Source organism: Poecilia reticulata, chromosome 19 (assembly GCF_904066995.2).
Source record: "Poecilia reticulata chromosome 19, P_reticulata-male-v2, whole genome shotgun sequence".
Classification (NCBI taxonomy): Eukaryota; Metazoa; Chordata; class Actinopteri; order Cyprinodontiformes; family Poeciliidae; genus Poecilia; species Poecilia reticulata.
In genome coordinates, this window is record NC_088848.1 from 10598435 (window position 1) to 10625894 (window position 27460).

The 27460-nt window shown below is 38.6% G+C and overlaps 2 protein-coding genes across 3 annotated transcripts in view; one reads left to right on the top strand and one right to left on the bottom strand.

Annotated features, from left to right (window-relative positions):
* insyn2a (inhibitory synaptic factor 2A) overlaps positions 1-26276 on the top strand; it is a 37907-nt gene extending 11631 nt beyond the window's left edge. Inside the window, exons 2-4 of the mRNA XM_008437113.3 lie at positions 4217-5444; positions 12680-12751; positions 24823-26276. Coding sequence (XP_008435335.1) covers positions 4222-5444; positions 12680-12751; positions 24823-25006 — 1479 coding nt within the window. The 5' untranslated portion in view covers positions 4217-4221 and the 3' untranslated portion in view covers positions 25007-26276. The remainder of the gene's footprint in view (positions 1-4216; positions 5445-12679; positions 12752-24822) is intronic.
* Positions 1-27460, bottom strand: part of dock1 (dedicator of cytokinesis 1) — a 204575-nt gene that overhangs the window by 90731 nt on the left and 86384 nt on the right. The window lies entirely within an intron of this gene.

Sequence of the window (27460 nt, forward strand, 5' to 3'; positions counted from 1 at the left end):
AATTTTATTCATACTTTACAATGGACCACTTGATAATAATTTTTTCTCAACAGAACACAGGTTTCTCAGAAAAAGAAAAAAAAAACACAGCAACTATAATCCTCTTTTTCCTTTCCTTTCCTTTTTTTCCTCCTTTCAAAAAAACTGCTTGGTATGGAAAGTAATATACAACACACTGGAACGACTTAATGCCGAATATAAAAAATGTTATTTATTTCAGCCATTCAGCTGAAAAGGTAAAAAAATATGTAGCTTAGTTGTTGAGTAATGAAAATATAAAATCCCTAAGTATTTCACAAGATCAATAAAAACAGCATCATTAATGCTACGACCTGCAGAATCATAGGATAGACAGTTAGCCTCATAGTCATCCAGCAGATAATCACTGACACACTCCACGGGCCACTGAGGTCACTTTTTAGGAAGTTGGGTATGTCCAAACAAACTACTGGAAAATTTAGTGAAGGAAAAAAACTGGTAGAAATAACACAAGCAATAGGGATAACTGCAAGAAGAATTTTAAAAAAACATATACAAAGTACAAACTGGGGTTTTAGTTAGAGCTCTAAGAGCCACTAGGCATATCCAGGACATGAGCCACAGCTGCCACATTTTATGAGTTAAGGCACTCCTGAAACAGTGACACCACTAGAAGCATATTACCTGAGCTAAGGAGACAAAGGACAACGCTGACATGTTCAAAGAGACAAAAGAACAAGGAAAAAACCTTTGTTCAAAAGAAAGGCTTTGTATGCTGGACAGGGGGGGTAATAATTGGAAAAGGACTGGCCAGGGTGGAGACATCCAGCCTGAATTCTCCTACTTTACATTCTGGTAGCAATATTTTCTGAGCTGTATGTATGATTGAATTAAAATGACTTTTTTGAAGATGACATGTTGTGTATTGGTGTAACATAAATAAAGTGAACTAGCTGGGTGGTCCAAAGTCCTCTTCAAATGGGGCTTTACATGGAATTTAAGATCAAAGAGTGCAGAGACACAGAATCCAAGATAACTGACATCCAGTATGATGTTTCCACTGTTGGTGATTGTTTGGACAGCCATGTAATTTGCTGGTGTTTGTCCATTTTATGTCATCAAGACCAAAGTCACTGTCATGCTTTCCACTGCTGACAGACTTTATGGAGATGTTGATTTCAGTTTCCAGCAGGAACTGGCATCTGACCCACACTGCGAAATGTACCAACACCTGGTTTATTGAGCGTGGTCTCCCTGTGCTCGGCTGACCAGCTAAGTGCCCTGACTTAAACCCCATTAGAATTTATCGACTATTATAAAGACGAGGATGAAAGACGCCATGGCTAACAATGCAGGAAAACTGTAGGCTGCTATTAAAGCAACCTGGGTTACCTTTAAAACCTCAGCAGATGACCTCCATGCCATGCCGCATTGACGCAGTAATTCATCGAAAAGGAGGCCCATCCAAGTACAGAGTGCATATAGTGTGCAGATTGTGAACATAAGTCTCCCCCCCCCAAAAAATTGAGAGAAATACATCACTCAGTGTGCAATTAATCAATAAAGTCTCATTTCAATACAAACACCTTTGTGTGAAGTTAATTACTTTTCTCTGAGTAGGTCTGGCATTTGCAATCTTTAATAGAGTGAGTACAGTATCGTTTCACAGGAGAGTCTCTCCAATTGGTTTAGTGCTTTGCAGCATCCTGCAGACATCCTGAAAACCGCTTCCTCACAGAACGCCGTGGTCATTTCAGTAATCATCTGCCTGTCGAGAATCAAACAAACATCTGCTTGCACAGCAGAAGGCTGCCATCTCCAGCTTGTATAAAAGGTGCTTTTGTGTTATGCTCTCGCTTCCCAGTGACACTACTGGCCAACTGGCTCCACAAACAAGGGCCGCTGATATTTCATGGAGGCGGGACATGCTACGGATGACGTCACCCGGTGACAGTCTCCCTGAAAGTCGGGCGTTACCCACATGCATACCGCCCAAGAAAATGAAAGCGAAAGAGATGCCTTGCTTAGAGGAGAATAGAAAGAATTATTCTTGCCAAAATATCAAGTTTCCGTATTTAGAGATGTTTTTGCAGGTAAAAATATTATGGCAGATAAATGACATTCAAATACAGCCAACTCTCTCTTCTCTAAAGGAGCTAAAAATGTCACAATTTAACACAAGGGAAACAAAGAGTTAGTAGAGAACAAGTGAGAAAAAAGGAGACACGGTTTAAACTGAACATCATTTACCATTGTCAGAGAGCGGTCATCATAAAGTATAATTATATTCTATCTTTTTCGACGTCTATAAGTGTGTGGCGTGTTTGCTTTTTGTAAATCAGCCTCAAAAGCACGCTGCAGAGTCACAATGCCAGCACCATACCTGTGGTATAATAATTCATCATCTCTGCTAGCTGTTCCTCATGCTTCTGTTGTACCAAAAACTGACATTGTCTTTATTTCTCTTAAATGAGAAAGTAGATTAAGAAATAAGTCGTTTTTGTATCTGTTAAAGAAGCGCAGTGCTCAATGGTATGTCCTTTTGCTTATCACCAGGTATTAAAAAAGTACTATTTTGGACACTACTGAAGAAATTCAGCTGGGAAACCTCAAACATTGTTAGATCAGCAACAGATTCATTCTGTAATTGGCCATCCCATATTTAGTGGGAGTCAGTTTTTGTCTTGCAATGTATTTTGGTGGATGTCAAGGGAATCTTGTTAGGGTCTAAACGTAAAGAAATTATGCAGACTTTGCAAAACATGCTTATGATGCATCCCTCTTTTGTATAATATGCTTAGTATCTTGGGTGAAGTGCATAAAATTCACTGTCAGGTTAAGTTGTTTGATGATAGGTTTCTTAATTTAATAAACTTCTTAATAAAAGTCCAACCATCTTGGGCTGAATGTTAATGCTCTATGCACTGTTTGTGAGAGTCACCAAGTGGTCAAATATTGATGTCAATTAACTGAGAAAATAGGACGGATGACCCTGCTGTTGGACCCACTTTAAATATTTCACACAGCTAGGTGAGAAGATTTTCATCAGAGCAAACAAAAGGTCTGCAAATTGTTGTCATCATGTTGGTGCAGAAATAAAAGATTAACACACATTCAGATTTTTTCAGCAGTTGTGCATGTATAAAGTAAGTTGTAACAATGCTACGGTTTCAAGCAACATGTCAAGAAACCAAGATTCCAAGAAAGACACTCCATTCAATGGTGGACAAAAACATTTTTAAGCTACAAAAATATCACCACTAACAAAATAAAAAGCGCATTTAGCTGTAGCGCTGTTCAATTTCGGTTTCTGCTAATTTTGCATCATATTTTCTTTCGCAATCTGCTTCAAAACCAAATAAAATCCAAGTTTTCCATCTTTCCTTTTTGCCATTTTTGGGAGGGTGTAGCTCGATGTGCTAGCAAATCTCAACAGCGGATGGGGGTCATGGGTCCTAATTGACATACCGATGCAGCTGGAGAACATTCTGGGATTTGTAATATTTACTGTGCACTAGCAGGGCAGCATAAACTACATTATGACAGCAGCACACTTATCGTAACTACACCACCTCTGGGAATGGGATGGGAGTTAAGTGCCTTCATTTAGAGGGCACAGAAATGTTTTAAAACCTGATTTTACATTCTGATTTAAAAAGGGCATGATCATGCAGTGGTCTCACTATAGTGTGTATGTGGTTCATTTAAAGTGTATTAAAATAACTCGTTTGCTTTTTACTGAAAAAAAGCAAACTAGCAAATATCACTATTGAACTTAGTGGTGGACAGAGATAAAGACAACAGGTAATACATTTATTTAATTGCCAACAATAAAAAACGGAAAGTGAGGCTAAAACAGAGCTGCTAGTTTTATAGAGAAGATTAAGAGCATTCTGGATAGGTGCATGCAATACACTTAAGTCATGTTGGCATCATAATCCTGCAAAGTTTTAGCATAAAAAGACTAAATACAGTATAAAAAAATCCCCCCACCCCTCCAACAAAGGGTTGCTTTAAGACACAGGACACTCAATTCTGAAAACCTTTTCTCAAGCCTGACTATAGATCTGCAAAAAAAAACAACCTAAATAGCAGCATAAACAACTGCAGAACCCTGCATGTTTGTGTTTATTTGTTATAAGTAATACTCAGGAAAAGTTGTTTGTCTCTGCGATTCTTGACAGATTTTTATTTTATTTATTTTTTTTTATAAAGCATCTCTCTTCATGTCTCTTAGGAAACATGGTGAGCAAGGAGGGTAGCAAATGCATGCTCACCAACTCAGAGTCCGACTCAGAGGCACCGCCTTTGCCCTCCACTTCCCTGGCATTGGAGTATTCCCTGGAAGCCAGTCGACAGGTGAGGAAGAGAAACAAAGCCCTGCAAGTGCGCTTCAAGGACATCTGCGAGGCACAGAACGAGCAAAGGGAGGCGGAGCTGCAGGCGGCGGGGAAAGGTGGCAAGCCAATGTCGTACAAAGTGGCGTACCGCAAGTACATGACTGTCCCTGCCCGCAGGTCCATCCCAAACGTCACCAGGAGCACTGGCGTCCAGACGTCCCCGGACCTAAAGAAACGTTACCAGACCTTTCCCTTTGAGCGCAAAAAAGGCCACACATTTAAACACGTGGCAGCAGTGGAAACGTATAAAGGTCACAATAACGGCTTTGTCATGGAGGCGAAGCAATCCAAAGCGGCTGAGCAGGGTTTAGACGAGGAGGAGGCGGGAGCGAGCAGTGGGAGAGGAGTCCTGAGGACCAGGGCTCTGCTCCATACTAATGAGTGCATTGCCACAGTGGAGCAGCACAGTGCACCTGATGGCCTGTGCTCCGACGCTCTGCTGCTCAGTTGCACTGCAGACACAGACTGCCTTGCGGGTACGTCGAGAGGAAGCGGAGCTGGAACACAAGGAGAGTACCAGCTTTGCAGCGTCCCGTCCAAAGCCGGAACTGGATTACAACACAGGGAGTCTGACGTAGACCGCCTGGCCAAGAGGCAGCTGCTCAATTTGGAGGAAGGCTCGTCCCGAACTCTCCCGGACAGAACCTCCAAGGTTACGGGCCCCATCGCCTGGAACTCTCTCACACAGGTGGAGTGCCTGGACAGTCCGTCTGTGCAGAGCAAGAGGAAGAAAGGCCTGCAGCTGAACGGACTGTCTAGCGAGACTCTACCGCGAGCCAGCAGGGGCTGTACAACGCAGGTGCAGTGCAGTACAGGGCAGCTTTCAGCCCGGCCTATGCGGGGCATGGATGAGCCTCCGTCAGGTTGTACGGGCAGTCAGGCTGATGGGGCTCCCTCCGACCAACCACAAGAAGCCTGCAAGCAAATAGTGCCTGTAAACCAGGACGGGGATGTAAAAGCACAGCTTCAAGCCATGGAAAACCTCATCAGTTCCAGTCAGGAGACCATCAAAGTCCTGCTGGGCGTCATCCAGGAACTGGAAAAGGGAGAGGCCCACAGAGAAGGGTAGGAAACCTTGCTTGCATCTTAACACCAGAAATTCAAACATCCATTTGTTTTCTGCTATGTCACAGAAAGATATCAGCTTTTTAGAAATTTACATTCATAAAGAGAATTGCATAGAGCTCAATAAAAGCCATTGTTATACAAATAACACGAGGCCCAGACATTAATATAGCTCTGAAAATGAGTCTGCAGCCAGCCGTGACTTAAGTTATTCTGGAAAGAGTTCAACTTTAGCAACTAAATAAACTGAAACAAAACTACTTGCTTTATCTGAAAGAACAGGCATGTATGAAAGTCAGTTTGTGCCTCAAACCTAAGAAAACATGAGCTAAACCCAGTGTAATTAATTGTTCAATGGGAACTGTATTAAAGGGCTGGAGGTCAGAGGGTAACATCAGCATTTGTGATCAAAGCTAATCCTATTTTTGCTCATTGGAGCTGCTACTAAACCACACTGCAACATTTTTTTTCAGCTTTTACAGACATGCCTTGCAGTGCTTTGACATTGTAATGACATTTTCAATGATAATTTCCCTCCAGATATTCTGCAGCTGCTGCTGAGAATACTTGCAGATGCCTTGAAAAATATTATACGTTATGTTAAAACCACAAACCTCGACGTATTTTAATTGAATTCAATGCCCATTCATCTCAAGGCAATACATTTGTTTATTAGGATGTTACATCTAAACAAACATCCAAAATGTCTAAATTGAAATGTCTGTATAATCTTCTTGTACAAATCTTCAAGCTCGGTCAGACTAGACAAATAGTGCCAGAGTTCAGCCACTGTCATATCTTGCCACAGGTTTTCAATAACATTTAGGTCTGGACTTTAAGTGGGTCTAATTCACTTTTGATCTAATTCAATCCATTGTTTCTCTGGCCTAAACCTCTTACAGGCTGATGACGCATGAAGCTACCACCACCAAATGTAACAGTGGGGATGGTGTGTTTAGGATACTGCATCATTTTAGTGCTCAGCCACACAAAGATAAGCACATAGGCCAAAAAGTTCAAAAAGCAAATTATTCCACATTCTTGGTCAGTTTAGATGGACGATCATGACTTGTCTTGTCGGTCATACCGTGCTCTTTCCATTTTCAGATGATTGGTTAAACCGTGATCTGCGAGATGATTAAGAACCCAATATAATTAAATACTCAGGCGAATATGTGTCCTTTATTTTTATTGTGTCTAAAGTGAACTGTTGAGGCCTTCATAAAATAACTAGATTCATTCAAAGATTAAATGAGACTTTAGGCTGAACTGTGGAGTAGTTGGTAGCATCGTTTACAGCAGCAAGGAGGTCCTGGGTTCGAATCCCAGACTGGGTCTTTCTGAATGGAGTTTGCATGTTCTCCCTGTGAAAGTCGTGTTCTCTCTGGGTACACCACCTTCCTCCAGGAGTCCAAAAAAAAAAAAAAGGATTGTTGGGTTAACTGGTCTCTCTAAATTGTCCTCAGGTATTTATGTGATGTATGGTCACACATTTCATTTTTGGAATAAGTAAGAATGCTAACGTTCAGGTTTAGAAGGAGGAAAAAATACACATTATTTGGAAACATCACTTTTCTTTTATTCCATTTCTTCGGAAAAACACCCCACTTGACAGCAAATTACGTCTAACTTTATCCCTCACTCGCAAATGTTTATCTAGAACGTGCGAGTACTCAGCAAAAGGTCCAGACTGTGAAAAAGCCATTACTGTCCAATGGATGTGGAGTTTATACAGAAGGGCAGCAGATAGCATCGGGTCTGCCGAAATAGACAGTCCATCCAAAGTGACCCGGCAAACAAAAAGGACGATTTGTTGAGCCAAATGCAGCAGCTCAAATTCTCAGATTCTTATCTGCTTTCAACAGCACTGGGTCAAAGTTTGGAGGAAAATATGCCAAAAACATGACACATTTCTATTTCTCATAACTCAGAAATGTCTCTAAGGTTCTGATGACTGGTTTTAGTCAGAACATGACTGATGAGATAAGGGTTAAATTATAAAACATGGCATGAGGGAGGCAAAGATGGGAGTTGACACCATCTTAAAAAGTCAATTATCCTCCTCCAATCTCACATAAGGTAACTCTAATCCTCTTATCACCCAACTCATAAAAAAGTGCTATGAGTAAAAAGTAAACAGACATGAGGTGCAGAACGGCAATCCATCTTCAGTGCTGCACGGCACATCTGCCTTATCAGATGTGCCTCTAGTGACAGGTGGGGAAGAAAAGGTTTTATTAACTTAAATTTGTTGTTGCTGTTTATTAACACCATATGTTCAGAGGAAGGCAGAAAAAAACATTATGTTTCTGATGATTAATCACTAAAACCTGTCTTCTGTTGGAGTCGGTGAGCAGCATAATCCACCTTGTAATCCATTCAGGGCCAAAATAACCCATTTCCACCTATGCAGGAACAGTTTTCTTCTTGTGCATGTTTCCATTATTGTAATGTGGAGATTAAGTGGGTTGTGAAAAAATAAAGATCTGCACTATTAACATTGCTCCATCCTTCATTTTCCTATTTTACCTAATATTGTATCTAATACAAAAGGTGGAGCCGCCTATATGCTCAAGGTGAATGGGTGCAGTTATGTTTATTAAACAGCTTCCTAACTCAGAGATGACCTGATCTAATGCAACATGTCGGCTCAGAGGCATTTTCAAATTATCTGTATCTTGAGTCCTTGACTAAATTCAGCTCTTGATACCTGGCGTTTGTGAAATAACTGCAATATTAAGCTAAGATATATAACAATAACTTAAACGCTTATATGTATTAGAGGCTCATTACTGTATGGATCTAATGAATGTGATCCCCCCCAACATAGCTCAATACACGCTCAAAGACAAAATAGAAACGTGTTCCGTCTCCCAGAGGTGCATGATATCATTCTGTTATAGGAGTTCTTGCAGCTTGCTGTTGAAGCACATTCTGGACACAATGTTTTTCCTGTGTGGTATTCTAGAAATATGAGTGGGAGAGATCAATGTAGACCTAGGAGTTCTGCACTTGAGTCCTTGTACAGCATGGTGTAGCCTGGACAGAAAGAAATTTGTTGTTGTTCCTGCCACCTTGAGTAAAACTACAAAGTTCTCTGCTCTTGCTGAAGTATATGACTTCAGGGAAAACTAACAGAAGGCCCTAAGTAAAAAAATGTACTTTTAAAAAAATAGGGAGGAGAAAAAAAGGAAGCTCTATCTCAAAAATAAGTTGAATTTGAAGAAGTTTTTATGTTATTTTTAGTTTTATTTTTTTTAGGATAGAGTTCTGAGCTATTCCACGTTTCAAATATTTTGAGGCATGTCAGCATGTCTCTTTTTGGGTGAGTGTAACTAGTGTGGAGAACCAAAACAAGACTTCTTCCAAGTTTCCTCCAACTTAGTTTCAATAACTTTCTAGAATTGCCACCCTCATGGTAGCAGTATGTTGGACTAGCTCTGTACTTTTTGCTGACATTTGTTCAAAACATTTTGGTTGAGGCATTGCTTTGTTGGAGAATTGTTCCCTTTGGTTTTGGATGACATGTGACTGAAGGATTTTTGTGCATACTTCCAGGCAGTTGTTATGATGTATAACTGTGGCAATAAGGTTTTGTTTTTACAACTGGGAACAGCTGATTAGCGCCTAAATATCTTAACTATGACCCCGAATCCCAGATGAGTTGAAAAGGAGGCTTCCTGGATGCATAGAAGGACCAAAGAGCAGAGAGAGGAGAAGGAAGTGTCATCCAGAAACATGAAACCGTGGAATACCATCTCTGCTGCCAGGAGATTGAGCTGTTAGCATGTCATGCAGCAACAATCTCCAGTCAGAGTCATTTTTAAATTTGTTGTAAGATTGACTGCTACTCAAAATTGTTCTTTCATTTAATTTCTCTTTGGGATGAAAACAAAAAGTGTTTTTGAACTTAAATGGAATAATTCTTAAAAAAAACCAAATAATAATAAATAAATATATATATATATATATATATATATATATATATATATATATATATATATATATAAGTTGCTTGTTTGGGGGGTGAGAGATTCTATTTTATGAAGTACACTTTATGAATTTAAAAATTAATCCCTTTAAAAGGATCATATTACCTACATTTTAATCTTTACTACAGTTTTAAGGTCTGACTCATTGGTTTTCATTCATCTTTTTTTTCCCCCACGATAACAAGCATTGAGGAAAAATTAGGTTCTGGGGCAGTAGTAGTTTTGATTTCAAACGAAAATGAAGAAACTTCAAGTTTATGCCATCAAAGCATATGTTTCAAACTTGATTTTAATAAACTAAAAAATGACATCCAAGTATATAACGTTGGCTAATTTACAGACCAACGATTGTGTTTCTTATTTTACTTTACTTGTGAAAAAGGGGAGGAGGGGGGTATTCTTTTTTTGACCTGCTGATGATTGTTCAGAGCCAATCCAAAGACAAATTAGCTGACTAAATGCTTTATCCCTACATATGAAAACACTAAGCAGCATTATGGCTGTAAAGCGATCCAATATAAATATGTTGGATTCATACTGCACAGCCTGGGCACATTGCTGTGTTATAAGAGTGTTGGCAGACTAGAGCCAATTAATTACTTTCTCAGGGACTTGTTGCTAACCTGTCTATTAGCACCCTGTATGTGTGCTTGTTTTCTCACTGCTGGACAGCCACCCACACAGTGACCTTTGAGAAAGCTCGCCTGGTCGTAACCAAGGGTGGAGGGTGTATAAAAATACATTTAATGGCACTTTTGGCTTCACTCTTCCCAGGGGACGCCTGCCAAAATTAGCCCTGGTCTCTTATTTCCTCTTATCAGCTGGCCAAGAGCAAAGAGTAGGAAGACACCGAGAAGGTCTGAAAGAATACTGTGAAGCTGTTCAGATGATTCAATCCAGTTGGGCGTGCAGACGGCGGCATGCTTATTGATTGGCTCACGGACTGGGAAGTTTACGACCTTTCACGCTGCTCTAAAATATAAACTTGGAAAGCCAATTAATTACATTTTATACACAAATAATCCCCGGTGGAAATGTTCTGTTTGCAATCACCTGAATCTCTTGCGATATTGCTGTCAGCGTCTCTCTCCCCTGTCTGAACAAGAGGCAGTGCAGTAGATAAAAAGGAAGAATTTACGATAGGAGCTTAATTTTTATAGGTGCTGCAACCGATGGGCAGCGTGACAAGTGCAGTAGTGACGGAGCTGAGTGCCGTCTCTGCCGTGCTGCAGAGATGAGAGACAACATTTATTAGGGAATCCAAAATATCCTCGCTGAAAGGAATAACGTGGCAGCATTTACCGTAGCTTCTGTTTGACGAATGCGACTTTCAATGATAAATGTTTAAATCCATCTAAACAAACGAGCCCCGTTTATTTGCACCTCTCCCGTCTTTATTCCAAGATGCTGTGACATGGTTTAGTGAAAGTAACAGTTTTCCGTTTTCCACAACCTAAAGGCATGTGTGTTCACTTCATTGTTGACTGTTCACAGTTGTTACCGTCTGTGTCTCACCCATCCGATTGCCTCATAACGTCTTCATTTGTCATCACACTGGCAACAGAGACGAGCTCCAACATGCTGGCCTGAGTAGAATAAACTAAATATAAATTATAAACTTTGGCTGCGTGGATTTTCCTTCAAGTCTAGGCAAACTCTCAACAATCTTCATTTTAAAGGCCAGCTGTTGTTGTTTTCCCTGTTTAGTTAGCTGCATTAGTAATGTTATCCAACAAATATTGTCAACAGCAGCCTGACTGACTCTGGGTTTTTGTGATTTCTATTTTGTAATAAACCCTTCAATTGTAAGGGAACAAAAAAAAAGAAAAAAAAGAAAAAAAAAAAAAGAAATCCGACATTTATTTTAACGGCTATTGTGAAATCGCAAGCTGTCATTTCTTTGGTAGTATAGCAACATTAGTACCGACTGTGTGCACCTCTGATGACTCATGCTTGAAGGAGAGAATGATGAAGAATATAGAGTTTATAACAAAGCATGGAGTCTTACATAAGTGCTGGACAATATATCATCATTGCGATATCAATTTGGACATAATGGAAAGGATGGCTTGGAATGCAATTTTTGTTAGTTTTTGCCTATAATACTTTAAATTCAGTCAATATCCACTGCAGTCCCCAAGAATCATATTCAGAGATATTATGCAGCATTCAAGAATAATGGGGTTGAGCCAATACCTTGGTCTTCAACAACTTTTGTTGCTTGTGCTGAGGGGAAAAAATGCCCCTCAGCAGGGTAAGGTAAACACACACAACTCAAAAACCTAAAATAGACATCACTCTCATATGTAAAGGAACATTTCCACAGTTCATGTCTGTCTAACAAATTATGTCTATACAACAGGGAATGAGGCAACACTAACTGTTTGGCTAGCAGTGACCATAATCTGCAAAAAAGAACCACAAACAGGCAGGGGTTCTGGTAAAATGCATTTCATCCATTTTACCTGAATGGATGAAATGCATTTTGAAAGATATTCAACATGTCGTCGTGACAGTAAAGGGATTTTTGTGTTTTATATCCAATCAATACATGTGCACAGTAAAGATCATTACTTTGTCACATTAATGATTAAGGATTTATACATCACAATGAAACCAAGACAGGCAAACATAAAAGCAAGCGAGCTGAAGTCCAAAACTATATGTCTTTATTTTGCGGACCTAAATGATTCTGAATTTACAAGTAATAACTCATTCAGCTCCTTTAAGACATTGCTCTGCACCAAATAGAATAATCAATGGGTAGATTATTCAGCAACGAATACATAAAAAGGTCAAAAACAGAGGGAAGCAGGAAAAGAAAATGAGCTGCACATAAGAGAAAACTAATAATTTCAGATTGCTAACATTTAAAACGCTGTATTGCCTATCGAAAGCCATTTTTTAACTTTCCATTTTACGTCTAAAGTGATGTGCTATGTTTGCAGTGTTACAAACTTTAAGTCCTTGCTTAAAACGTTAGATGCAAATATCAACCTTGCCTTAGATGCCATTTGACCTGATCAGCCTCCATACAATGACCCACAGCTAATGGATGACGATGTGCAGTTTCTACTGGGCAGAGGCCACTGAGGAGGGCAACGGAACTCCTCATCACCCTCATTTACCCCAGGTTCCCTAACGAACGATGACAAATAAGATGAGAAAGGAAAGGTGTGAGGCGGCAGCTTAACAAGTCCTGTAATTACTCATTCACGACTCTCATCTCCCCCCTCCCCCCAGACTCTCCTATCGAACCGGACAGGACACGGCCAACTGTGACACATGCCGGAACAGCGCATGCATTATTTACAGGTGAGTGGTCGTTCATCTTCAAAGACAAAAAGATCCACATGTAACCTGTCCTTTCTCTCCTTGAGAGCGAGCGGAGGAGTAAAACAGGGTCAGGATGAGCAGAGGAGGAGCAGCAATGGAGGCCAGGCTAATGTGAAATGCTGCTCATTAGCGCTGAGTGGGCACGGGACGTTTACACAGCACCATCTCTCTCAAAACCTATACATCTTTAGCCAATTGTCCAATTATCCCCTCAGGCCATTTTGTTCACTGACTGGTGCCAAGCAGGTGTGCAGCTAGCAGGACAAAAGGGTGCGCGGCTGAAATACAGAGAGGTCACATGCAAGAAAATTGAGTGAACATGGGGCCGTGAAAGGTTAAATTAATTAATGTCAAACATCATAAAATTTCATTGGTGGGTCCAGTTGCCATGCCGACTCAAAAGCTACGCTCAGCCTCCAGTAAGCTAATTTTATAAGCTGTAAAGACACAAGTGCAAAGCCATTAGTTAATCAAGAATAAAAGTAACGTCTCGTTGTTGTACTTGTTTTATCACGAGAGTGGTTTTAGTTCTAGTGCTGGCTCTTCAATCAGCCTAAAATAGTTTGCTTTTTCACAGCATCAGAGCAAAATGATCATTTCTGGTGGAGAAGCAGCTTATAATTATTTCATTTAAAAATTCAAGATAGAAAACTGACTCTTGACATTTGATTGAATGATTTCCAGGGCAGTTTTTTCCATTTCTAGTTACATACGCACATAAGGAAATCATTAATTATTAAATTTAGCTGGATTGGGCTTGAGTGGTGACCTATTGGTTGGAGTCTTATATTTTTGTGAACAGCGAATTCAGACTCCATAAACACTTACACCACCACTCTTCAGTGTGGAAACTGCTAATGTGGGAAAAATGCTATTTACAATATCAGTGAGGAGATTATAATATGATTGGGGGAAGCATGGGTATGTTTGAAGCTATCAAATGTAATTTTCAATTACATGAGAGCAAAATTTTCAGCTGACAACAGGAAGGCTAAATGGAGTGAGTTTAGTTTTTGACTTTTAAATATCAATGTTGGAGTGAGGAATATTTTCTATGAAATACACATGGAGACCGCTGATTTTGCAACAAACCACGTAAATTAGCTAGCATGAGATCCTAAAGAAGTTTTTAATCTGAAAATAAGTATTTCATACTTTCTTTTCAAATAATATTTAAACCCAATTTTATAGCAGCAACAGATTTTACAACTACTGCTGCAATTTATTAAACCTTTACAAAAAAAGCATCTCTAGTTTTGAGATATCTAACAAAAAGAGATTTGACAGACATTCAATGAACACATAATAGCACTGTGAGAGTCCAAGTGCCTGGCTCTAGTCTGACTTTCTCAAGAATTCAAAGGAAATTTTAACACAAGGTGAGAAGAATATGTGCCAGCGGTAAGCGGTCAAAAAAAACGTGAGGTAAAGATGGGAGACAAAAAAGGAGATCTTTAAGCTGCAAGGAGGGTAAGAAGCTATCAAAGCTTTAAGTTAATGGTCACTGCCGCTCCATGCAGTCTGAATGAAGGACCATTTAAATCATATTTTATCTCAAACTCTCTCCATATCTGATAAGCCTCTGGCTAAACTTCAGTCGAGATGCACAGTACAGTTGTGTGTTTTCTGATGTTTGAGTCGGAGGAATTCCACATTATCTTGAAGTGCTTTCACAATCTCTGCAGGTGCCCCAAACCACCGCAGGGACAACGGCATGAGAAAGGTGCCCTAAAGGCAGCTTGGCATCAGCGAGACGAGCCGAGTCTAGATGAATGATGGCATTTGACATGAATTACACAGATGGGGCACTAATTAAAAGGACATGATTAAGTTAAAGGGTTACAGGGTGAATACGTTAAAAATGAACTTACCTATTCAATAGCCATGTCAATTCTTTCTTTAATGAGCAACTGATATGCCTCTGGCTAAACTTCTACTTCTATATGCTGAAAAATCCTACAGTTGCGAAAAGCTCATATTGGCTGAAACTTTATTTGATCCAATGAAATGTCTGATTTCACTGGATCACATATTTATAAAGACTTGAAATTTTCAAATACAAACTGTAAAAAGTGTTTTCATTTTGATCAAGATCCAATAAATATTATGCATCAGTCTTAAAACGCAACACTTATTTTTTTTTGCCTCTATATCATATAAAGATTTCAGAGAAAATGTCACACGTGAAAAAAACTTGCAAACCTGAGAAATCCACATTGTCTTCTAAAACTGCACCAATCAATCGAAAAGCTACATCTTTTGGAAGGAGAGATGAAAAACAGAAAACTCTGCACATAACGAGGCTCATTTTTTTGACAAAACCTTGTCAGCGCTTGGCAAGGTTTCCGCTTGATAAAGGGCAGAAATTTCCCACAGAGCCGTTTGAAATTTGCTACATTGACCCCAGTTCATCTTGAAGACACTCACTCGACATGGTTAATAGCTTTGATTGGACACAGAATCAAATATAGCAGTTGTATTCACAGAGGCAGAGGGATTAAACAGCAATCTAATTACTCAGATCTCCATGAAAACAACCTCTCTGGAGGTGGAAGAACACAGGATAGGAAGCAGAGGCACAGAAATAAAAGGGATGCAGCGCTCTGGTATGTGGGAAGAATAGCTGTCAAGAGCGTCTAGCAGGATTTGCTTGTCTTTAGCAAGCTCTTCTACCACTGGAGTCTAGTTTTAACATGATCCTTTGTAAATATGTGGTAAAAGTTTTGATTTTCAAATCAGTGATCGCACCGAGCGCAACTTTGAGACTGCTGCTCTTAAACAAGATGTTAAACACTTAAACATGAGCTGAATGCATACTGAGAGGTTTAAAATATTGGAGGTTTTAATACATCATCAAAAGGTTGAATGAGAGCAACACAATGGTAGGAGGACCGCAAATAAACAGAAACAAACAGATTATGTTGCATCATTAAAGGGCAAAACCCCTTAAAGACGCACATCGTTCTGGCAAATAGACCATAAATCTTTTACCAAAATTTATGGTTTTTGGTACATAATATCCAAAAAGCTCAGGCAATCTGGAGAAATATCCATGGACAAATCACACAGTTGAAAATCAAACTGAATGTTTGCGCTCTCAGGCAATGCTACATTAAAAGCAGGCGACAGTCTGTCACGATAGGCGCTCTTCGAACATGGGAACACTTCCAGGAATCATTCAGTACAAAGACATTTCACCCGTCTATTAAAAAATGCATGTTGAACCATTATGGGTGGAACCCATGACCCATACAAGCAGCAGAACTTATATGCAATAAAAAAAATCCACTTCATGATCAGGTCAGTCTGCCACGGCCCACTGTGCTAGTGCAACATGCACCCTTAGTGTTGGTTTATGCTGTATTTGTATGCATGTCAGTGCTATTGTGTTGAACTCGGTCTGACGACTCCAGGAAACATACGGGTCCATAAATCATTTTCCCACAGCTCAGTCAGGACTCAACTGTCCAGTCTTTTAAAATAATCAATTTGTCCAAGAGAATATGGCATAATCCAAACAAACACTTAGCATAACAACAGCCAGATTAATGAAGTTGTTAGTCTAGGAGCTCGTGCTTCAAAACAGAATGCATGAGCTGCTTGAGTTTCTTGTCCTTGCATGCTTCTCCTCATTTTTTAATCGTCTCACATTAATTTATCCCATCTCTGTTTTTCTGGGGGGGAAGGGGTTTATTTTAGTTAGTATCCAGATATCCTGCTCATCAAAAAGTGCGAGTTCAAATGAAAGTGATGAATTAATGAAATTGAAGTGAAAATACGAAAGAAGTCGCAAAGAAGATATAAATCAGAGAGGAAGAATAATCCCATTTACTTCACATTGTACAGGTATGGGCTGGCGTGCAGATCAAACAGTGAGGTCCTATGCCTTTATATTCTTTGAACTGTAATATTTTGTCACACACAAGAAAAAAAAGTAAAATTTACTGAAACTTTGAGATAAACCAACATGAAGAAATTGTGCAGCTGAAGGAAAATGACAAGAATGTGGTGTTTTGATGCATTAAGCCCCTTTAAACTGATCCCCTGCAACAAATTGTCTTAAGAAATACAGCCCATCTGTTCAGAAATTAATAGTATAGTGTGCATTTGTATTCAGGAAGTTTTACTGTGGTCACAGCTGAAAGTCATTGCCCTGTTGAAAGTGAATCTCCATCCTTGTAACAGCCTTTTACAGATTTTAACAGAGTTTCTCCCAGGGATGCCCTCCATTTAGCTCAATTTTCCCATAAAACCTTGGGATATTCTTTTATTACCTAACCCTTTTTTTTATACTTCCCCACATTTTATCTCTGAATTATCTCCATGTGTTCCTTCGCCTTCACGATGCTGTTCACTCACTAATGTTGTCCAACAATCTTCAGAGGTCTTCCAAGAACAGCTGCACTTATTTTGAGATGTATTTGCCCCATGCGGGTTTCCCCCAGATTACTTGCTATGCCGGCTGATGGTGCAGTCCACCATGTTTATGTGTTGAGAATTGTTAATAGTTGACACGAAATTAAAAAATACGACTATGTAATTGTGATATTGGAAGACATTATAGTTAATATTTTAACAAGCACATAAAAAATACAATTACAATGAAACAAATAGAACTATTCTGTACTTTGGATAAATCCTATTAAAGTAATCAACAATTGGATCTCTTTAAAAATAAAATTCAATTAAAACAAATATTGCCTAAAATGGATATTGACAAGTATTTGTATCCCAAATTCAAGTATTTGTTGTGTTATGTTTTTTTGCATTTCTTGTATTATCTAAATGCTACAGTTGTGTTTAATAATGACTGCCATTTGGTGCAGTATTTTGATTTGCTGGTTGTGATAGAAAGTGTTTACGGAGGTCCAGGGATTAAAAAAAAAACAACAACAAAAACAAAAACACCTGAAGTTTAAGCATAGTCCGTAGCAAAATTCAGTGGTTATAAATGCTTTAGCGGGGCTGCACAGTGGCGCAGTTAGGGTTAGGGTTAGAGAGCTGTTGCCTTGCAGCACGAAGGTTCTGGGTTCGATTCCCGGCCCCGGTCTTTCTGCATGGAGTTTGCATGTTCTCCCTGTGCATGCGTGGGTTTTCTCTGGGTATTCTGGTTTCCTCCCACAGTCCAAAAACATGACTGTTAGGTTAATTGGCCTTTCCAAATTGCCCCTAGGTGTGAGTGTGTGTGTGCATGGTTGTGTGTCTCTGTGTTGCCCTGCGACAGACTGGCAACCTGTCCAGGGTGTACCCCGCCTCTTGCCCGGAACGTTAGCTGGAGATGGGCACCAGCAACCCTCCCGACCCCACTGAGGGACAAGGGTGAAAGAAAATGGATGGATGGATAAATGCTTTAGCAAAACACATTAGTCTTAAGTGGCAGTGATTAGGAAAGTCAATTCAGGACATTCTATTCAGTGAGTACCAATGTTTTTCACTAAATTAGAGTTGCTTCCCATGAGTACAATTCTGTTTTTTGCCTCCTCATCTTATTTTTAATTTTGACTCAATGCACAACAATTCATCATTAGACTAGTTATCCAATGTCAACAATTCTTTGAAAAACACTGAACAGCACAGATACAAAAAAAATGATTAGAAAATCATCAAAGGAAATGGGTTTTAGAAATGTTTTAAAATTCAGCCTCTTGTGCAAAGCTTTAGGAAAATTAATTTGCAGAAAGCTGAAGATCACAACCAACATGTAAATGACGGATGTTACTGATCAAGGCTGTTCTGTCGAACAACTCACTTAGAGGAGGACATCTCTTTTTGTTGAAGCATTATGTTTTCCAACATGGTGGGCAAGCTGGTTGCTATGGATACAAGAGCAATTCTCGACAGGACAAATAGCATGAAGGGACAGTGTGGACAATCGGGCACCTCCGAGAGATAAGAGTACACAAAGGATCGACAAGGGGAGAATGTGTAGCCGCATGAGGATAAAAGATGTCAAGAAACAAACATTATTCAAGCGGTAGCGAAAGGAACATCGAGGATTGCGAGGATTTTCTGTTTAAATGCATAGAAATGTTAGAAAGAAGGGACGAGATGAGAACAAGGAGAGAATGTCAGAGAGAGAATTTAAAGCTTCAGGGTCCAAAGTGCTTTCTTCCACTTGTTCTGATCTAACAAATCACTGCAGGGAGGGACACGAAAATGCCAACAACCTTTCCATTTTTGCTTTCAGCAAAACTCAGTAACATGGCAAGGCTCGCAAGACTTTCATTGGGAAACGCTGAGGTCTACACTTCAAAGGAACTAATAAATATTTCTATATCAGCCCTTTTTGAGACCAGGTTATACTTGTGGGTTTATTAGTTTGTCAGACTTACATAAGTTCAATTTCTCCTTTTTGGTGATTTCTTTCCACTTAGAATTCACATTAATCTCCATATGTAAAGCATATATTTTGTACATTAACTTTTGATTCTCAAATATATCAACATATGCATTTATCTCAAAGACAGCAAAAGGCCCAACAGAATGGAGATAAAAAATAACCCTTGATCTTGGCCATCTATTTAAGTCTCAAGTGGTTTGTTCAGTTGCAACTTTGCAAACTCAGGGGTTTTTTTTAATAAGAAAAAAAGGCTTTAAAAATGACAGATATGCCCCGTCTCTTCCTGACTGTGTGACTGTTGAAAGTCTGTAAAGTGTGTGGAGAAACTCTTACTTTTTTCTTAGTTTCTTATTTTTCCAAGAATTGCAAAGTCTGACCTTGGGATGAACTTGCAGGAATATTCAAATGTGGGAAGAAATGCAACCGGGCTTTTTCAGGATATCACCTTATTCTTTATTGTCGTGTTTTCCAACCCCAGGCTTAAGCCACACTGCTTTGCATGTATCAGGTGCTTCCCCACTTCAGAACACCTTATTTCAATTGATGGCTAATTAACAGGTTTTTACTGAACTGGCAGGGCAGTACACGCTGATACAATTTAAAGTCATGCATAGGCTCCATTACTCAAACAGAGGTCTTCAAATACTGGTCCTCAAGGGTAGGTGCCATGCAACTTTTAGGTGCGTCTCTGCTTCAAAACACCCTAGTCAAATAATTAAGTCATTAGCATGACTTGACTGCTTACTGAGGTGGTGATTCCACCATTCGACTCAGGTGTGTTAGACCATTGACAGATCTAAAAGTTGGTGGAAACCAGCAATCGAGGCCTGTATTTAAGGATCCCTGGCCTACAGTTAAGATTAACTCTATCAATATTCAATATCCTCCATATGGCATCCATATCTGAGATTATTTCAATCGATAAAATGCCCTGGGACTCAACATGAAAATTGGAGATTATGCTGCTAGCATAGCATTCATCAACAACTCACAGGTGAAAGTAAGCGCGTTGCCTTTAGGAATTTTAATAATCAAGGTGCTCAAGTCATTTGAGGAATTGTTACAGGCCTACACTCAAGACAAACTTGGTAGGATGTGGGGGCTTTTTTGGGGGTTGAGTAACATCGATCTGTGCTCTTAAGAACATTTCATGTCATCTCATTTTATGTCAATTTCATTTTGTAAAGCAATTTACAAACTCATCTATGTTCCCAAGGGTTCGTTCACTCACTGTAGTCACTATTGCCAAGTGTAACAAGCTTAAATACCCCCCCCCATCCCCCTCTTTGAACATTCTCGTAACTTGGTAGTCAACCTACTTTGTTTGTTTGAACTGCCTTTATGTATATTGTGCAAACAAAATCCATACAAAAAATGGATTTTTAATATTAAAACTGAAATGCCTGTGAAAAGCCACCAATATCCTTATAAGATGCTCTTTCACATTTGCAAAAAAAAATAAAAAATCCCACCAGGACTATTCTTCAAGGGACTTTTTGCTACATGCAGACGTGTGACAGATTTTATGAAATGCAAATAAACCCCAGCATCATTATTTCTGTCTCTGTATGTAATAACTGGTGCTGTCAAACCATTCTCTGAGGCACACATATCACTGTGACACAATCTTTTTATGCAAGACCATTTGGTCTTTCAAAAAGTCTCGAGTAAGAACAAGACCTTGATCACATGTTCATATTTGTAATGAATGTTTACTCTTTGTACTGTATGTGAAATCAGGTCGCTTCAGTCTGGTGTTTGTATATCCACCCAAAATCTTTTAACACCATGCACATTTGAACTGTGGCACTCATCCGATACGTATATCCTGCAGCCTTAGTGACAAGTGTCAAAAACGTCAACTGAAATTAAATGAAAATTGAGATGTTCTGAGCTTAGATGTCAAGTTATACACTTTAAAGCAGCACTCATGTCTGAGTGAGCCCCTTAGCACAAGCTGTGCGTGTGACTGACAGGGCTAAAACTTTGTTTTAGCCACTTGTTTGAAATTGATTAATATACTTAGGAATACAAAGTCTCTAATTTGTAATTAATAATGGCTATTCTGACCAAGACAAAACAAATCAAAACTGGCTAACAAGAGTTATTTTATTAAATGAAACTGCTCGTTTCCATGGTGGCAGGGCAACTCTCTAAAGCTCACTGCATATCGGTCCACTACCACATTAAGATCAACATAAGTTTTTTCTCTAACAAAAAGATAAGTCTTTTAACAAAAAGATAACAAAAAGATAATTTTTGATGTAACAAAAAGATAAGTCTTTTTGTTACATCAAAAAGACTTATCTCGCATGAAAAAGTATTTTTTTAAATATAATAATCTGTCTGATTAATGAGATGTGCACCAGTATCTGTCTTGCTTTTGCTGATGCTATGTAAAAATACTGTAAAGCCACTAAGAGACACGGATAGAAAAATGTGTAAAACAAAAAAGTTGAAACATGATGTCTGCTGTTAATGTTACATTGAACTCTAAGAGTTTGATTTGTCTGTTATGTCTGTCAGATAAGAGTATAAAGCTAAGCAACTGATAAGACGTGCTAAAATATCACACCAAAAAAAATCTAATCTTTTTAAATCTAGGATTAAGCAGATATCTATCAAAACATAAAATATACTTTATTAGGTGTCCTTGGAAAAGAACTAAGACTGTGATACAATCTTGTGATCAAAATATCACTTTACTTCAAAAAGATCGCTTTGTCAAAAGTAAATGTGTTTCCATTAAGTCTACATGATTGTGTGTTGCTTTGTGAAAATGAAATTTAATACTCTTTCTTAAATAACCAAACAATAAAGTACACAAATTCACAAGAAACTTTTTATAACCCACTGCTAAAGAAGTATAGACACACTAATGTGTCCAGTGTTTGATGCTCACATGGTAGAGCAGGGAAATTCCTTTACCAACTTGGGTAAATCTCTTTCTTTTTTGTTCATCTGTCTTTGTGATGTATGTGTGTGTGTGTGTGTGTGTGTGTGTGTGTGTGTGTGTGTGTGTGTGTGTGTGTGTGTGTGTGTGTGTGTGGTGTGTGTGTGTGTGTGTGTGCGTGCGTGCGTGTGCATCCCACACAAAATGGCACAGCAATAAAACTTCTTTACTCCCAAAAAAATTGGTAATGAGATCAGCTTCTTTGTGCTTTTAAACAGCATTAACAGAGTTTTTGAAGAGATTTAAAAGGCTAAATGAAATTCTCATTCTATTGAATCATCAACAGCTCACTTTTACATGTGGGGAAGAGACTCATTGATTGAATTTTTGATGGGGTTTTTTAAACTGCAAGAGCTAGTTTTATTTGTGGCCTTTGTATCATATTTAATATTCCGGATGGTGCTCCACCAGAGTTCTTTCAATGATTTAAATAACAAGACAATGGACTGAAAAGTCTGTATGCCATCTTGCACATTCAAACTTTTCTTTTTCTATAAATTACCAACCCAAATGTTTCAGTACTTAAGTTCTCTAAGTGAAGTTTGCATAAAAGTTTAGAAGATTTAGATAATTATTATAACCCTGAAAATCAGCAAAAAATGCCAAACTGCTCATTTGAAGCAAAGAACTAGATTGTTTCTGTTAGGGAGAGACTAACATTCCACTCAGTTTTTATGTCAAGAGTATACTGGTCGATTTTTGTGTGTGTGTGCGTGCGTGCGTGCGTGCACCAATACACAACCTGAATCCGTTCACATGCTTTCAAATGTGAATGGACAAATACGTGCAGACGGCAAATGTGAATTTACACCAATGTAATTACCAGCCAGTGATTTATTGATTAAAGCTGGCCTGAGTCAAACAAAAGCAAAGTGCTGAGTGCAAGCTCAAGAAATTAACATTCAATCTGCTCATTGTCAGACGCCCACATTTATGCCTGCTCTAATCAATAGCAGATGCATCAATGTGGATTTTGAAAACTTTTTATTGAAAATGATAATGGATGCACTGCATTTAAATAAAAACCAGAGCAGTCACCCTGCAGCTGTTACGTAACTCAGTCTGTCACCTCCCAGTAAGCCCGACTCAGGTAGTGACTGGAGATAGCTTTAGCAGATTAAAGCCCCCACACTTTGCCACAGCTGTGGCTGTAATCTGAGTTTTACTTAGCAGAACCTAGTGGTCAGATGTGTGTGGGCGTCGGATTACAATGATGGCTCCGGATAAATTCCCCAGGGCTTTTGGGGAGGGGAATGTGACGGACTGCTAAGAAGGACACAGCTCTGCGCTTTGTGCCCAGCAAATCCCAACATATTAAATCGCTAACATTTTCCATCATCTTTCGAAATATTTTTTAAGGAGTCACAACAGCATCCACAGAATTCAGCAAAACAAATCATTTGCATTTCAGCGTTCTGTCCTGTGACCAACTGCTTGATACTGAAAGATACTGACGAAACACTGTTCTTGCTCCACCAATCTGAGACAGCAGTAGAAGTTTCCCTGAATGGTGCAATCAAAAGTAGACGCATTTGGTTCCTCTGCTATTTTATAACAACAAAGCAAATGAAAACCCAGGGCATTTTTCCAGGCTAAGCGCTGGTGTGACAGATGAGCTGCAGAGGTCAAGTGAGAAAAGGTTACACTGGAAATGCTCAATATGGATGTAAGAGCAATATGGCAGCAAAAAATGCATTAGTACGTACAACAACTGCAGCAATGGGAAACTGACTCCCTATTTAGAGGAGCAAATATGGATCAAAATAAAAATAAATGTTAAATTTTTCTAGGATGAGTCATTGCCACTAAAATATTAGCACGTATGTCTATATGTAACATTTACAAAAGTATCTGATTTCAATCATCAACAAGTACATTTAACTCAATATAAAAATAAGACTTGTATACTATTCAGATTTATTACATAAAGAGTGATATATTTAAAGTGTTTATTGACATGAATTATTAAGATTATGGCTGACAGCTAAAGAAAACTCCAAAAAGCAGTCCAAGTCTTGTCAATCTCTTTGGGCTGCTTAAAGTGTGCTTTACACTCCTCTAAAGGTTGCAGCTGTCAGTGTGGTTTGAGCACCTCTTTTTTTTTTATTCACAGTTTTTCCTTCATCTTAACTTTCCATTGATATGTTTGCACAAAACCCCCTGCCAACAACCATCTTTTTTGGGAAAAGAGCAGTGGGCTTATCCTCTTTGTGGAGAGAAGCAGTGAAAATCTGCTGGACAACTGTCAGGTCAGCACCCCCCATTTCTGTGTAGGTAATAAAGCATACAATAAAAAAAAAAAATCTGGATTTATTTATTTATTTCTCTTATGTAATATAATATACCAACTTCTATAAAAAAAAAAAAAAAAGAAAAACTCAATTTAGGGATTTCATTAGCTGGAAGCCATAATCACCAAAATCAATGCTTAAAATTCATTACTTGAGGTGTCAAGAGTCTATTTAATATATATGAGTTTCTATTTCTGAATTGAAGTGCTGAAATAAATTAACTTTCCATGATATTCCCGATTTAATGAGCTGCACCTGTGATATTTCTAATAAATCTGCTCGGGTGATTGGTTGTTGATTTAATTACTCAGAGCAATTCTGCTAATTTGTTGCAGTGAAGAAGTTACTTAAATACAACCCAAGACTCAAAAACGGCCTAGGGTTGGTTTTATATGAGATAAAACCATGCAGGCATCACCCTTATGGTTTGCACTGATTTTTTTTGTCTCTTTTTCTGTTCCTTTAGCGTGGAACTGGACTTTAAGCTGCAGGAGGACAAACTACAGCCACTGATGAAAAGGCTTTGCCCTCCAATGGACTCCCACTTTCCTCCCCTGCCTTACCCCCAGGAGGCCTTCACCTCCACCCCAAAACGCAAGTCCAAAGCTGAATCCAAGAAGCACGCCCGCTGGAAACTTTGGTTCCTGTGAGAGCTGCACGGCCGTCTACGAGCCCTAAAAACTGACAAAGGATTTAAGCAAGGATCTAAATTTCTTTACCATTCTTTGGTTTTTACAACCTGAACGATTTTATAGACCTGCTGGGCACTTTTAATGAAGACCTATGGATATACCTAGATGGCAGGAGAAGTGATAGAAGCGTGGACTGCATGGATAATTAACATGGTCACGCCCAACAAAAATGGAATAAGTCATAACTTTGCCTAATTTCCCGAAATAACAACAGGGAAACATACTCAAAGATCAGCAAGACGAGGAGACGAGGAGACGAGCTTACTCGCCGCTGTTTCCTGGCTTCTATTTTTTATAACTGATGTAGACCTGTCCCCGTTTCATGTTGACGGAGAGATGTCCGCCATTTTTCTATTCGGCTGTTGGGATTTTCTCTTCCCTCCGAGTCTCCAGGAGAGGCTGATCACTCAATGCTGAAGCACCAAGGCCTACAAAAACAGCATATCATTGTACTGCAAAGCACAATTAATACTTTTCAGGATTCCGTATCTCCAGAAGCAATGGGAGAGAATCATTTTTGATCGTCTTGTACCAACAATATATGACGGACCAAGTATTTTCATTAGCAAAAGACCTAGAGGAGAATACGCTGGAGAGGTTTGTTTGAACTTCTGAGATAAAACCTTCTTTTCATTGATAAAATGTGTCAAAGAACATATGACTTTGGAGAAAATAATGAATAAATACCACTTATTTTCTTAATAACATTGGAAAATAAATGTCACTCTACTTTTTTCTATATAAATATATATCTAAGTATATAGATCCACTTTAAGGTGAAAATAATTATATTTATTTGAACTAAGGCAAAAGGTGGGCTGTGTAGTTCAACCACATTTAAAAAGAAGCGTGTACTTTCTTTTTAATCCATCAAATATAGTTTTTAGTAAACTCATGGTGCACCAAGTCACTGAAACCACCAAAACATCGCAAGAATACACTGTAGATCATCAGTTTGTATCGTCATCATTTGCTTGAACGTCAAATATTTTGTTTTTAGTGGCGAATTTGAACTTCTGGATTCAAGGTGCTATGGTGGTCCAATAATTAATGAAAGTATTAATTTGATGCACAAGTTTAAATTTACTGTGGACCTTTTTTTTCGCAGTTTTTTGTGCTTTTGATAACTTGGTTTCCCTTAAATGAATTTTTTTCCAGATAAATTCTAAACTACTGATTTACTTGGTTGTTTTCTAACCTTTCAGTTGAATAAATTTCAAGATCTTTATTGAGGGTTTAGTTATCGACTTGTTGAGAAAACATTAAATAGTTAGATGTTACATCCATGCTCTTATTTTGAAGAGGGTCAAAACAGTTTACAGAGCAGCTCTGGTTCCTCTAGTCGTGTTCTCTCTCTCTTTTCCACCCCAAATTTTCTTTCAAAATATAATATATAACATAACATTATGTTATTATGTATAAATTTGACCCTTTCAAAATCCACAATTAATTCAACCTTGAGCAGCCAATTCTCAACTTTTTTGAAATTTAACCATTGCACTTTGTAAAAACAGTTAAAAAATCCAACTGAAAATCCAAAATTAATATGACAAAAACACCAATGAGTGTATGTAACTTTTGGGTCAGAAGCGTTTATATATATATATATATATATATATATATATATATATATATATATATATTAATATGACATATATATATATATATTAATATGACATATATATATATATATATATGCCACACACATAAAAAAAAGGAAATAAAGTTGTTTTTATCACATGTGAGGAATAAGAGAAAAATCGCTGTGATTGTATCACTTTAGCGTCTCATATCAGCTCCAGCCAGTGACATCGATCCTACAAGACTGAATGTTCCACTTCTGATCACAACTAGGGCTCCTACAATGCAGGGTGGCAGGCACAAGGCCCTGCATGCTTTTTACAAGCCTTGGACTTCACAGGCTATTTTCTAAAACTTTCAAGAAACACTTTTTAAGAACTACAAAAGCCTCTTTTAGTCGTCTCCTCCCCCCCATTTTAAATGTCTGGAATCTGTTTGAAAGGCAACTCGTGTAGGTATTCTACATAGGGTTCATTTAAAACAACCCAAGCATTTATTATATTACATATAGGCATGGGCCACTTTCCAGTATATGAAACAAAATTGAAAAGTACAGCTTCAAAACATGGCAAAACATTGATGCATCAAAAAAAACAACAACAACAACAAAAAATCCAAAACTTTTATCTGATTTGAAACACAAAAGAGGCCAAAAATAGTGATAGTGATAGTTCTTTTCACACAAGAGAATCCAATGCCGGCCCCATGCCTATTTGTACAAATATGTTGCTTAGCACCAAACAAGGCTAACACTGTTAGGAAGTCAATATTTGAAAGCAAACAGAATAAAGTTACCAGTTTCACCAAAGTCACGTTGAAAGGCAAAAGCAC